This window comes from Metschnikowia bicuspidata (genome assembly GCF_001664035.1).
Source record: "Metschnikowia bicuspidata var. bicuspidata NRRL YB-4993 chromosome Unknown METBIscaffold_2, whole genome shotgun sequence".
Lineage (NCBI taxonomy): Eukaryota > Fungi > Ascomycota > Pichiomycetes > Serinales > Metschnikowiaceae > Metschnikowia > Metschnikowia bicuspidata.
In genome coordinates, this window is record NW_017387732.1 from 1,956,327 (window position 1) to 1,969,260 (window position 12,934).

The 12,934-nt window shown below is 51.0% G+C and overlaps 7 protein-coding genes across 7 annotated transcripts; 5 read left to right on the forward strand and 2 right to left on the reverse strand.

Moving 5' to 3' along the window:
* Positions 1 to 460: 460 nt before the first annotated feature.
* On the forward strand, positions 461 to 817 carry METBIDRAFT_25015 (uncharacterized protein; the record flags this gene model as incomplete). The annotated part of the gene is made up of 1 exon (XM_018855284.1): positions 461 to 817. A coding segment is annotated over one exon (357 nt), but the record flags the coding sequence as incomplete, so codon positions are not given.
* A 1,553-nt stretch (positions 818 to 2,370) lies between these two features.
* Positions 2,371 to 3,330, forward strand: METBIDRAFT_31329 (uncharacterized protein). Its single transcript, XM_018855829.1, has one exon. It carries the CDS (start codon positions 2,423 to 2,425, stop codon positions 3,281 to 3,283), a length of 861 nt encoding a protein of 286 aa, XP_018712931.1. The 5' UTR covers positions 2,371 to 2,422; the 3' UTR covers positions 3,284 to 3,330.
* Positions 3,331 to 3,956: 626 nt separating this feature from the next.
* Positions 3,957 to 6,761, forward strand: METBIDRAFT_77831 (uncharacterized protein; the record flags this gene model as incomplete). Its single annotated transcript, XM_018858777.1, has 1 exon — positions 3,957 to 6,761. The coding sequence occupies one exon, from the start codon at positions 3,957 to 3,959 to the stop codon at positions 6,759 to 6,761; it is 2,805 nt and encodes a 934-aa protein (XP_018712932.1).
* Positions 6,762 to 6,827: 66 nt separating this feature from the next.
* Positions 6,828 to 7,781, reverse strand: METBIDRAFT_40282 (uncharacterized protein; the record flags this gene model as incomplete). The annotated part of the gene is made up of 1 exon (XM_018857251.1): positions 6,828 to 7,781. The coding sequence occupies one exon, from the start codon at positions 7,779 to 7,781 to the stop codon at positions 6,828 to 6,830; it is 954 nt and encodes a 317-aa protein (XP_018712933.1).
* A 996-nt stretch (positions 7,782 to 8,777) lies between these two features.
* On the forward strand, positions 8,778 to 9,485 carry METBIDRAFT_39561 (uncharacterized protein; the record flags this gene model as incomplete). Its single annotated transcript, XM_018857154.1, has 1 exon — positions 8,778 to 9,485. One exon carries the CDS (start codon positions 8,778 to 8,780, stop codon positions 9,483 to 9,485), a length of 708 nt encoding a protein of 235 aa, XP_018712934.1.
* Positions 9,486 to 10,070: 585 nt separating this feature from the next.
* METBIDRAFT_11272 (uncharacterized protein) lies at positions 10,071 to 10,925 on the forward strand (the record flags this gene model as incomplete). The annotated part of the gene is made up of 1 exon (XM_018853951.1): positions 10,071 to 10,925. One exon carries the CDS (start codon positions 10,071 to 10,073, stop codon positions 10,923 to 10,925), a length of 855 nt encoding a protein of 284 aa, XP_018712935.1.
* A 312-nt stretch (positions 10,926 to 11,237) lies between these two features.
* On the reverse strand, positions 11,238 to 12,449 carry METBIDRAFT_153541 (uncharacterized protein). Its single transcript, XM_018854589.1, has one exon. It carries the CDS (start codon positions 12,127 to 12,129, stop codon positions 11,551 to 11,553), a length of 579 nt encoding a protein of 192 aa, XP_018712936.1. The 5' UTR covers positions 12,130 to 12,449; the 3' UTR covers positions 11,238 to 11,550.
* Positions 12,450 to 12,934: the final 485 nt, after the last annotated feature.

A 12,934-nucleotide genomic window follows, 5' to 3' on the forward strand; every position in this document is an offset into this window, starting at 1 on the left:
CTCGGCGCGCGCCATGGCCGCCGCCGGCTTCTTCTTCCTGCCGGCGCACCCGGGCGACGACCGCGTCATCTGCCTGTACTGCGGCTGCCCGCTCGCAGACTGGGCCGAGGACGACGACCCGCTCCGCGAGCACGCGCTCAACTCGCGCGCCTACCGCCTGGAAAACGGCCACCCGCCGTGTCACTTCCTCGCCACGCTCGAGGACCCGTTGGAGGACGACGCCGCGCCGGGGGCCGCCTCTGAGCTCCAGCACATCCCGGCGCAGGCGCTGCTGCCGGGGCATCCAGCAGACGCCCCGTCCTCGCCGCTCAACACGCCGCGTGACCGCGCCGGCGGGCTGGGCAGCCCCGACGTTTCCATCGACCAGCTCAGCGGCCACGGATCGCACGTGGTCCGCCCGGCGCGCCGGTACCCGCGGCGGGCCCGGTCCGCCAACTCGCTTGTGTTGGAGGTCCGGGGCGAGCCGGCGGCCGGTGAGATCCAGGCCGATGAGACCCAGGCCGGTGAGATCCAGGCCGGTGAGATCCAGGCCGATGAGACCCAGGCCGGTGAGATCCAGGCCGGTGAGATCCAGGCCGATGAGATCCAGGCCGGTGAGATCCAGGCCGATGAGACCCAGGCCGATGAGATCCAGGCCGGTGAGATCCAGGCCGGTGAGATCCAGGCCGATGAGACCCAGGCCGGTGAGATCCAGGTGGCCGATGAAATACATGCGGCTGGCGAAACACTTCCTTCAGCCGATGATACCCCGGCCGATACACTTCCTTCAGCCGATGATACCCTGGTCGACGATACCCCGGCCGACGATACCCCGGCCGACGGTCCGCCCGCCCGGTCGCCCGTGCCCCAGGATTCCTCGTCCTTCTCCGTCCCCAACGACACCGCCGACGCCGACTACTCCGAGAGCGTGCAGGAGGCCTCGTCGCTGCAGAGGAGCCCCGGCACGGCGCCCCCAACCGCGGCCCGCTCGCAGTTCAGCGACGGCGAGTTCGGGCTCTCCGAGAAGGACATCGCCGGCATCCTCAACTCGCCGAAAAAGCACCGCAGGATGCGCGTACTCGCCCCCGGCCTGGCATTGCCGCCCCCGCCGGCCGTCTACGACATCTCGGACCAGAACTTGGGCGACTACGACGAGCACAACCTCTCCTTTCTCGAGCGCGACTTGAGGATCCAGCAGAAGCCGCCCGCCGCCCCGGACTCCAGCGTGGTGGAAATCAAGCCCGAGCCCCCGCGCTTGCCGGAGGCGGTCTTGGTCGAGAGCCCTGCGCAAACGCCGCCCGTGGAGGGGGGCCCTCGGAGCCCTCCTTCGGCCAGCGCCGTAGCAGACGGCATGGACCTCGGCCTTGACCACGACCACGACCACGACCACGACCACGACCATGACGACGACGGCCACAGCGCAGACGGGGGAAGCGCCATGCTTCTAGACAATGCGGATGACGAGATCATCCTCGACGCCGAAAGCTCTCGCCAACCAGAGCACCTCCCAACCAGGCCCGCGTTTTCGCCGCGGACTCTGCCCGTATCCGAGTCTACCGGAAACGATCTCGAAGTGGACGCTGGCCCTGCAGAAAAGTCCGCTGGCAAAGAGCCCGGGCCAAGGGGACACGCCTCGTCGGAGAGCAAACCGCCTGCTTCCCCACGACCTTGTGCCTCTCCCGGAGAAAACAGGCTCGCCGTCCAGCTGAAAGCCCCGGCGCCTGTGGGATCCCCGTCTTTGGCCGAGAATTCAGATCCTGTGGAAGTGGGGTCGGGGCCCAAGGAACCAACTTCACGCAGTGACCAACGCGTCTCCAGTGAGAACAACAAAGACCCCGTGCCTCGAGATCCCCGCCAAAACGCCGACGCCAAAATAGCTCAGGCTGATCGAGCGGAGGGTGCCCGCAAAAGAAGCTTGGAGGCGGCCCGCGAAGACTTGGCCCGGAAGAAAAGCAGGGCGGAAGATCATGGTCTAGCCCAGGCTGCCCTGATCAGGAGCTCAGACTACCTGCCCGAAAGCGACACGAAAAGGCTGCGGCCCGTGAATGAAGATGATTTGAAAGGGGGCGAGAACCGAGCTCGCAAGTCCGACGAGAGCCCTACCAAAGACGTGGTGGTTAGCCCTTCATCGTACAAGGCGTACATGTCCGCCTTTGAGAAGATGCGAGACGAGTTTGAAAATCCGTATGATGAACAGGCGACCCAGACCCACGAATCGTCTGCAGCAAGTGCCGCGTGCGGCCCCTCGGATGGAGCCCACGGGGTTTCGCAAGAGTTGATTGAGCCTGCTCTTGAGGATATGTCGTCTGCGGAACTGGAGCCTGCCACTAAGAAACTGACCGTCGCGGCTGAAATAGACTTGCTTTCATACATTGGCGATTCGGTCTCCGAGGCACTACCTTTGCTTTCAAAATCGCCCACTCCTGTGGAATCCAAATCCAATATGTTGGAACTGGAGACGAAAGATACTGTATTGAAGGAGACTGTGCAAACGGTCAATGATCATCAGGACCCTGTGTATGCAGAGAGCAGAGAGAGAGAGGACTCGAAGAACGAGGGCAGACAGAGAGAGGCCCCGAAGAACGAGGGCAGAGAGAGAGAGGACTCGAAGAATGAGGACAGACAGAGAGAGGACTCGAAGAACGACGACATAGAGAGAGAGGACTCGAAGAATGACGACAGAGAGAAAGACGCGGCACTGACATCTGCCAGCCTCAAGGCTGTCAAGAAGGATCAGCAGCAAGATGAAGTTGTGCTGGGGAGGAAAAGAGCCTTCGAGATCAACGACAATGAAGCACTGCAAAGCATCCAAGAATCCCACGCGGCGCAGGATGGAGTCTCCAAGCTGACTGAAAAGAGCCTTGTTCGGTCGCTGGAGCTACATGTAGACCACGCCAACAGAACCCGTGAGTCCATCAACCATCTATCGTTTCTGGATGTTCAGTCAAGCACTCCTCTCAAGACGCAGAAGGAGGCCTCCAGCGCCACCAAGCACTTCCTCCCCCGGATCTCGATGGACTCGGCGCTTGCAGAAATCAAGGATCTTGATGATGCGATCGACTATATTACACAGATGGCGGCCCAAGGACACGAGCTTCACAATGACGTGGACGGTGCGCTCACCAATTTCATTTCCGCCATGCCAGAGGAAGAAGAAGAGATGACCGTTGAGGAATGGATTCGGCACAATGCCGCTAGCTGCCGCAAAATTGTCGAGGATCTGGGTGAGCAAATCGTGCGGAATTACGAGGCCGAGTTCGACAAGGTAATCAACTATGTTGCCGGCTTGGCAACGATAGATTAGTGCGGAAGTCCAAGAATTGATTGCGCTACGCATTGATTCGTGCGAGATGCTGGGCGCCGAACATTTTTTTTTTTTTTTCTTCCAGCCATTATTTTTGCAATGTGACTTTCTTCAGCATAGCGGCTTTCTTTTTTTTCTTGCTTCTTGCCGTGGGTTTTAGGCTCTGGGACCCCATAAGTTTGGCTGGTCTGGTCAGCCACACCCCACATCTATCTGGCCACGGTGTCCGGCACAGAACGCTCGCCTACGACATCTGGATCACTGTTTAGTAGAACCGAGGAAGCCCCAGCCAATTCACCGGGATTCCCTACTTCTCGCATCGGCGGATCACTGTGGTTTTTCCGGTCTTTCTGTGAACCTTGGTCTGGTACAATTATAGAGGTGAACTATCACGTGTGTGGGATCCAAGAAGCATTCATTCTTGTCCGCATTCGCCCACTAAATACATACGCGAGGCCCGCCACGATTCTATCTCATAGACTCCACGTGGGAGAATAGTGCCAATTATTGATCGGCGGCAGCTTCCAGAATCTAGGAGAAACACAGGGGATCAAGGAGCGTCCTTCAAACAGTGACCGGTATCCGCCATTTTTCCAGCCGCATTTGGCCACACTGAATCCCTGGCCAAACATCCAGAAGCCTTCTAGATTATACTCAAAATAGACAGCAGAAGATGTCGTTTTGGCCTTTCTCGAATCCATATGGCTCTAGCAGCCAGCTACAGAAATTCCTTGACCAAGCCACCGATTTGGCGGCGGTCACGGCGGAACATCTTCTAGACGATAAAGTCCTACAGCAAGAGTTATTGGACGAGTTGAAATCCATCTCGTCGAAATCTCTAAGAGGCAAGAACTTGCTGTTTGTGCAACTGCTTCTGCAGGAGACCCAGAGCAAGCAGCTGGCGGCGGGAAACACCTCGGATAACTCATCCATGACCAGCTCAAATGCAGACTCGAACGGCGGCGGCTCGCTTTCCAAAACGGCACGTGAGCAGAAACTCCTCGAATTGCTTTTGCAGCCCCACATCTTGCACGGGCTTTTGGATTACATCGTGCTCAGCGTAGACTTCTTCTACGAAGCTGGAAGAAACCCTCAAGAAAACGGCAATACGAAAACCACAGAGTCCACTGGCTCGAAAACACTATACGGGGAAGAAGAAGAAGTAGAAGAAGAAGAAGGTCAGAAAAGTGCGCCTAAGCTGGGGGAAGAGGAACCCCGAACCGAGAAGCTCCAGCGGTATATCCTGTGCTCTGCCGAGATTCTCTCCACGGATCTCTGGGTCATCTCCAATAGAATCATCGAAACGCCAAGCCTCATGGGCAAGCTCTGGCAGGTTATATCGCTCCCGAACCTATATGAAAGCTCACCAGCGCTCGCATACTTGATTCAGATTTTGGGCCATTTGATGGACCTGAACTGCATTGAGTTGATAAACTTTATCCGCAAACAGGAAACACTCGTGGACATGTTTTTGGACAAGGTCGATATTCCCATCCTCATGGACTTTTTCTTGAAAATCATCCAGACCGATAAGGCCGACTCGCCCACCGGGATTTTGGCGGTCTTGCTGCGCCAGCAGATGATTCCCAAACTCATGGACATTTTGCGGCCTCCACAAACACAAGACGGCTCCGTATCACAAGACTTTGACATTTTGTTCCGCCAGACGGCGGCTACGGAGTTCATCAAGGCCTTAGTCACGATCTCGTCAAACCCGACACTAGCAGTCGATCTAGACATGAACATAGGGCCCAACCAGCTCACACGGGAACTCGCTTCGCCTCAAATCATCAGTATCATGATCAATGAGATTATGCTCCGCCCAATTCAGACCAAGAATGGGTCCCTGGTCAACAAACATGGGATCTCCAACTGTGTCTCGATTTTGATCGAGCTCATCAGAAAAAATAACTCGGACTACGATACAAACTGTGGTTCCTACACGCAAAACACCCAGGGCGAAGATGGTGCCGGTGAAATCAATTTGTATTCTATGTACCTCTGGCTCAAAGACTTAGACCAGAATCCCCCGGGACCTAGAGACCCCGTTTATTTAGGAGATCTTCTCCGGATGTTCTCTGATGGGCTCCCTGCATTCATGAGTCTCATGGGTTCTGAACCGGAGCCCATGTCACTGGGTAGAGGAGTTTTGGGACTCACAAAATTCAAGATTGCAGAGTTGATTGCTGAGCTTCTCCACTGCTCAAACATGGTGCTTCTCAATTCGAGTAAAATTGCATTTCTCGTGGGCACGCGCGACAAAATCAGAGCCCTACAAGTGGATAATATTCAAACTGCCCTAACGGAGTCGATCACAGAGGACTCTGACACAACTCTACAGCCACACGCTACACACACCTCACATCTCACTGACGCTTTTGACGAAATATCGCTCGATCCGCCAGTCCATGAGGAGAATGTAGCTAAACAAAAGTTTTTGGAAGCTTTTGAAAATGCAGATGCTGACTACAAGCATCGAAGTAGCGTGGGGGCATATTCCTTCGAAGACACGGAAGACGAAGAGCCGTCTGTTTCGAGCGAGAATCCATTTGTTTGCGAGGAGCGGAACATTTCATTCAAAGCAAAACCGTGTGTGGGTGACTATTTCAAAATTAAATTGATAGATCTGCACATGCTCCAGTCAATCGTGGAGCAGCTCACGAGGTACCCGTGGCACAACTTTTTCCACAACGTGGTGTTTGACTTGATACAGCAGGTCTTCAACGGGAAGCTCAACTCTTACAACTCGTTTTTGATTGTGGAGCTTTTTGAGAAATGCCACATTACGGATGTAATAGTTGACGCTTTTAAAGACGTCAAAGCTCCTCGACCAGGGTACATGGGTCACCTAGTGCTCATCAGTGAAGAGGTGGTGAAGTTTGCTTCCTTGTACAAACCTTCTTTGATCTCACCGATTATCGTTGACGCTCTAGGGTCGAAATCTTGGGAGTGGTTTGTGTCTGACGTGTTGCTCAAAACAAGGGAGTTGTACAACGTGGTGCTTGGGACGGACCCAGACTACATGAATGAAGACGACGTTGAAGCTGGAGTTGGAAACGGACTTGGTGCAGACTCGTCGACAGTGCATATGGATCAGGAAAAGAACCTGGACCTGAGAACCAACGGTGCGATTATTCTCGGCGACAGCAGTAATCACGACGAATTCGTCAGCCTGACGCCCGGAAATCATGGAGATATTGATGAAGCACATACTGACAATGTCGAGAGTGGACACGAGGAAGACGTGGAGGACATAGACGATGAGAACGAACAAGGTCCAGGCCGAATCTTGGACGTGCCGATCAAAAGCATGTCGCCCACCGTGCAGCTCGAAAATAAGGATATGCTTTACGAGGGGTTTGAAGGCGACAAAGTCACGCTCGGGAGCGATAAATGCCTTGAGGATCTTTCAGGGTCCAGCTCCTCTGACGAGGAGGATGAAAACCAGCTCTACAGAGTACCCAGACACAAAAGTTAATGGTGATAACGGAATAAACGAGTGACGATTGGTATATCATAGCGAGCCGCAAACAAGAGGACGTGCTTACTTCTTCCCATTCTTGCGCTTGTAGATGACTTTCCCATTGGGCAACTCAACCCGCTCGGCACGCTCGGCCTTTTTCGCTGCTTTCGCCTTTTGCTCCTTCTTTTTTTCCTTTAATTCCAAGGCCTCTCTTTTCGCCCGGTGAGGGTTGACATACGACTCCGTGTTTTCGATCGTGCGCCCCGAGAGTTTGCCCAACGTGATGTTCCACAAGCCCACAGGAAGTCTATAAAAGAAAGACTGCTTGAAACCGGGGTTGGTGTTGATGTCGTGCTCGTCAAGTGGAACTAGCACCATCTCGGTTTTGTTGGACATTTCAATCAAACTGACGTCGCCAGTTGGTCCAACATGGAAGTCTCTGCCATTTTCAGCAGTGACCCGGCGGGCGGAACCGTCCAGGGGCGGGATGAACGAGCCTCCCCACGCCTGTGTTTTTACTTGAGTTTTCAAAGAGACGATCCGCTTGAAATCTTGTTTGCGGCTGATTCTGAGTGAGATATACTGGAGCGTGCTTATGAGCACGTAAAGCACTGCGAGGGTGAACCCCAAACCCGGCCGGAAACGAGAATAGTAGTAGCCCGTGCCTTTCCACTTGGGGAAGCCGTTGCTCAAGAAATAGTCGTACCTTTTCTTCAAGTTCTGGTCCTTCAAAATGTTGCCCACCAGAGACAAACGTTGGAACCTCTGCTCCGCAATTTCCCGCGTCTTCCGTGAACCCTTCCCGACTTTGTCCGGGTGCAACTGTCTGGAGAGTTTTCGGTATGCCTTGTTGATTGCATCCTTGGTGGATTTGGGGCCGTGTTCAAGACCAAGCCACGAGTAGAATGTGGTTTCGGGCCCAAGGTCGCCTCTAACTTTATCGTTCAACCCGAAGATCTCGTAGTCTTCGGGGGCCCAATTAGCCGCGACTAGCGCAAGCAAGCTTGCGAGCAAAAGCGGGAAAAAAAACCTCATTCACGGGGTGTCTGATATGGGAACACACGAAGGAAATGGCACTATTGCACCAGGTGGCCTCGTCAACCGATGATGCTGGAGTGTATACAGCGGCCGGCTAGGATGTCCCGATGGCTCAGACGAGATAGATGTTTACATAGATATTTGCTACGCTATAGGCGAGATTCTGTGATGTTGGGTTTTCAGAATAAGGCTCGGAAGCCCCGTGGCAAGAAATCTGTATTGGAGTGAAATGCTGCAAGTGCTACTTTTGGCAATGGTTGATTTTCACCAGAACCGTATGATATGCCTCGGCATATAAATAATATGTTTACGATATTTTATGTTTCTTTCTTTCTTTCTTTCTTTCTTTGTGGGATCCATAAATATGTAACAATAGATCTATTGTATGGTTAAAGAGACAGTATTGAAGAGTTATAAACAGGGACTTTCATAACTTGTTTCACAAATTAAACTTACTATGGCCAATTTAGGTATCACATACATTACACTACATTACACTACATTACACCACATTGCACCACATTACACTACAATTTAACAAGAAATATCTTTTAATTAAGGAGTATTAATATCTAGAATGTTCTGTAATATATATTAATATCATGATATTTTCATCTAAATAACTTAATGGTTTCTATTTCGCATCTCGTCGCAACTTCCAGCGCAGTCTACTATTGGAAGTTCCATCAGGCCCTCAGTATGTAGATGTGCCATTATTAGTGGCAGTGACGCAGCCTAATATGTCCAAGGAAAACCCGAAAAGGGCCTGCCGGCATGAGAACTCAGGATCCGTGTATCACGCTACACTGATCAATGTGACGTATAAAACCATACTGCATCTATGGGCAGACTACATGGCACAGCCTCTGCCTAACCCACAATCCGCGTCGCACTACTACCTTATAGCCCATTTCCAAGAAGACGCTAGACATCGCCTCGAAACACGCGCCCTGAGCCTTGCAGCCATCTCGTCTCCTATATAGATTTTCAGGCATGGCGCTATATCCTTTGCCGCTCAATTTGCGGGTGGTATTTTTTTATAACATTGCGTCGTTGACGCTCTGGTGCTGTTGCTTGGGCCGCTTTCTAGTGTTGCTTCCTCTCGTGGGCAGACGGTTTCTTCCCGCAGGAATTGCCGATTTTTTCCATGTGGTGGCCATCTTGCCTCTTGCTGGATTCTTGGTGGTGAGGTTGTTTGGAAACGCCAGATCGTTGGCAGGCGTTTCCGGTCTCTGGAGTCTCTTCAATGGGCTTCGTCTTGTATGGCTCTGCTACGTGGTGATCTATCCACATCCCAAAATTGCCAAGCACACGTCCTACTCGTTCTTGATAGTGGGCTGGTGTGCTCAGAACATCATTGATTTGGCGTACCATGCGTTCCGGCTCAAGACCCGATCCTCGCCCTGGGCGCTCTTTGCCCTCCACTACAATCATTTCTACATGACGTTTTTCATCTCCTTTGCCAGCGAGATCTGCTTGGTGTTTTTGAGCTTGGCCTTTGTAAGAAACAGTGTGCTTGAGCGGGCGTTGCAGGCCTGTTTCTTGTTGTATGTGCCGCTTGGCTATTTCTCCTTCACACACCTTCGCCGCAGGAAGGACGTCAAGTACACTCAGTACTTGGCAAAAAAAGCACAAGCCCGCGGCCTGGGCCCATCGGCTGTCCGGCCCGCAACAAGTCTGGGCCCGTCGATACTGCAGTAGATATGCAGACATTCACAGGCAACAGAACTAGAATTGGGTATCCGAACTAGCTGTGTAAATTTTCGACAGGCACGCTGCTCTGAGAATGTGGCGGTATGGCCTGCTTGGAACTATCTGTGCTACTCATACTCTGGCGTATAGCTCGCATCCAACAGGTCTGAAGTGCTTGCTTTCTGGAAACCTATCCACGTGCCCGACTCAAAAACAGCAGTGCCTGATTCAAAAAGAGCAGCGCCTGCTGAGGAGCGTCTTCTTTCAGCGTAGCGAGAGTCACGAAGGCTCATAGACAGCCTGCAGTTTTCGAGGGTAATATAGACACCAACAGGAACATGCGAATCCGGAGAGAACATGCGAATCTGGAGAGAACCAGCCGTATTTTCAGCACGCAGTATTTGGCCACCGCCGATCTGGATAAAGAAGGTCCCTTGATTTCCCACATATGTATCATGTTCATCAATAGAAAAAAACCGCTGGCCCTATGTTCCGGGTTCCAGTCCGGCATACTACATCACATCGCGAGGCTTATCTGGACGGAAATTGCAAAATTCAAGGTGACCCCCATGTCAATACCCATATCTGTGGTCGATGCCGTATCAGCTTCTTATTCTCCGCAAAGACTGGTTTTCGGCCGATGTGACGCCCGACAAGTTCCAGGTCTTGCTGCAGATTCTCAACAAAGGATACGCCAAACCCATGGCCCAATATGGCCTCATTGAGTCTCTACGGATTAAGTACCACCAGAATTTTCTAAAAGACCTCCAACTTGATCCGGCCTCTGTGGCAAATCAAGACAAGGATTTTGCCATCATGATTCTCGTGGGCTCAAAGTCGGACTTCAAAAGGCTAGAGGCACACGCAGGCTACATCCGTCGGTTCAACCCGGAAATATATCCCTTATCTGGCCTGAGCGACTCGGATATCCCCATGGAATTGGCCTCGGAATTCGGCCCGCTCACTGCCGAAAACGTGGAGCACGTGACGTTGGCCCCCTCGGCCCGGATTGATGTCGATGTTGCCGACCGTGTATTGGCCACAGTGGGCCTCAAGACATACCAGGATGATGGATACTTTTCTGACTCGGACTTTCTGGCGGATACAAAGCACTATGAAATCACGGGACTCACGTCTTTCATGCGCGGCACCGGCTCGGGGATCATAAACCACGTAATCCGCCTGTTTTTCTTCTCAAAACCATCATTCTTGAAGCCGGAGCACGTGCTGAAAACCGTATTACATGCTATTGTGATCAAGGAGCACGAGCTTGTACCGTTTTACCAAAAGGCTTTCGGTTTTGTGCCTTCCACGCATCCTGACATTTTGATAAAGATGGCTGGCTCGGAGTCGCCGTTGGAGGACGGAATCAAAGCATCCCGGGATTTCAGTATCACGTTCATGCGCAAGGAAATTTTTAGCCAGTCAGTAGACACCTGCGTTGTGTAAACTGGCTGAACTTAGTGTTTTGAAATGCATAGAATCTGATCCTTTGGGATATGAGCTACTGGTTGTGATGTGGTAATCTGAAATAAGGATGTGTTTAGAATTGAAACCTTGATGCCAGTAAGTCTCGAAATGTTTGAAAGTACACCTCTGCTTTCACTCAGAATTGTCAAAGTAGAGGGTGGTGGGCCTGTGATATGAGTCGTGTTTCTGCTAGATTACACGTTCCTATTGAGCCCCAATCGGGGAATAAAGCGCTCGGCTTGCCAGTCTTTTGCAAGCGTGGCTTCTCTCATGCTATATAACCATTTGTGAGTGCACATGATACCACCTGGGTTGGAAGCAGACTATATACCAGTTGCATATCATAGAAAGTATCGTGCCAGTGCTTTGACAATTGGCAATTTGCAGTGAACCCACATATAGTGGGAGGAGAGCTACCGTGTAATCTACAGATACTAGAGTTTCTTGTATACTCAAATCAAAAACTTATATTGGTGACCCTAAGTACTTTCGAAGAAGAATCACAAACTTCCTTCAACCTGATAATGTCTGATCCCTCGCACTTGACATAAGAAGCTCTCGTGAGAGACCCTGACAAAACTAGGGTACATTTGACTCAAGCAAATTATTCGGGAAGATCGGCACGCTCCTCATCTGGAAGACTGGCAGACTCCAGTGCAGAATCGAGGACAGAAACACTGGGTTCGTTTCTAGGGTCAATCGAATTTTCGGCATATTCCGGATCAATACTCTGAGCTCCCTGCTGATACACATCACCACCAAATTCATCCTGATATTCATCAATGATACCAGAGATCGCTGCGTCCGGGACAGCAGATGTTGGTGGTGAAGAAGGCTCGGGCGATGAAATTGAGTGACTGCTTACAGAGCCGCCGCGACTTTCATTTGACTCTTCGACGCCCAAAGATATCATGTTTCCCGTGGAAATAGATTGGTCGGACGTCGATTGATTGGAACTCGTGTTTTGAAACTTAGGCCATGAGGAGTACGCTATGTCTCGCTTTTTTGGTGCATTAGAATCAGAACTGATTCTGGGGATGGGCAGCGCATCTGGTGCTGCGTTAGAACTGTGGAACACTTTACTTGGTCCTTTTCTAGCCTTTCTGCGCCAGTCTTCCCGATCAACAGGAGAGGCAGTAGCAAGTGTAGCAAACGCAAGGGTTGCGATGGTGAAGATCTTCATTCTGAGTGCTTGATGAATTAACTTTGAGTGAGTCGAATAGAGATAAATGAACTATATGTGCCGCAAACCGGTCTTTAAGTACTTTTTTGATGGAAAGCTTTTTGGCATTTATTTGCTCATTTTTACAAGTTATTGATTGCAGAGGGTTTTTCTTGGCTTCTTTTGAAGAGCAATTTGTATATATTGTACTTTCTCATATGCGCTGTACGCTTTCAGATTGGCCACCGTGTTTAGCTGCATTCTCATCACAGATTTACTAAGATTTGCCCTACGATATCCCTCGATCGTACTTAGAACTGAAAAGTATGTCACAAGAATACGTACCCTTGGTTTTTTAGGCCACATAGAATCGTATATTTGGAACTTGGTTGATACCCTAGACTGACCTCATTAACTGTGGTCATGCCCCTTGTGCTATTTGCACCGGTGCAAGTTTAAAATTGACATAGAGGCCAGATTCAAAGTTCTGCAAACCATTGTGATTTGATAGATAATGCATAGAGTCCCGAACAAGTATAATGGTCTTGTATTAGTTTGAGGTGTTTAATAATAATTCCAACTTCCAAATTTGCTCGAGAGATTGAACGTGTTCCATGAAACAAAGTAAGCAGTCTTTTGGAAATCACTCTGGCAATGTATCATTTACAAAGCCTGCTTTGAGCTAACAATCATATTGATGACAGGCTTTGTTTTCCTCTAAGCAGATTGATTAATTGCCGCTGCCAAGATTTGGAGATCTATTTTTGTCTTCTTTGAAATAAGACACGAATCTTCACCCAGAAATTGACGGTAACTGAACGACGTT

Coding starts and splice junctions, on each gene's coding strand:
- METBIDRAFT_31329 (XM_018855829.1), top strand. CDS start 2,423: ATGTTGGAACTGGAGACGAAAGATACTGTATTGAAGGAGACTGTGCAA.
- METBIDRAFT_153541 (XM_018854589.1), bottom strand. CDS start 12,129: ATGAAGATCTTCACCATCGCAACCCTTGCGTTTGCTACACTTGCTACT.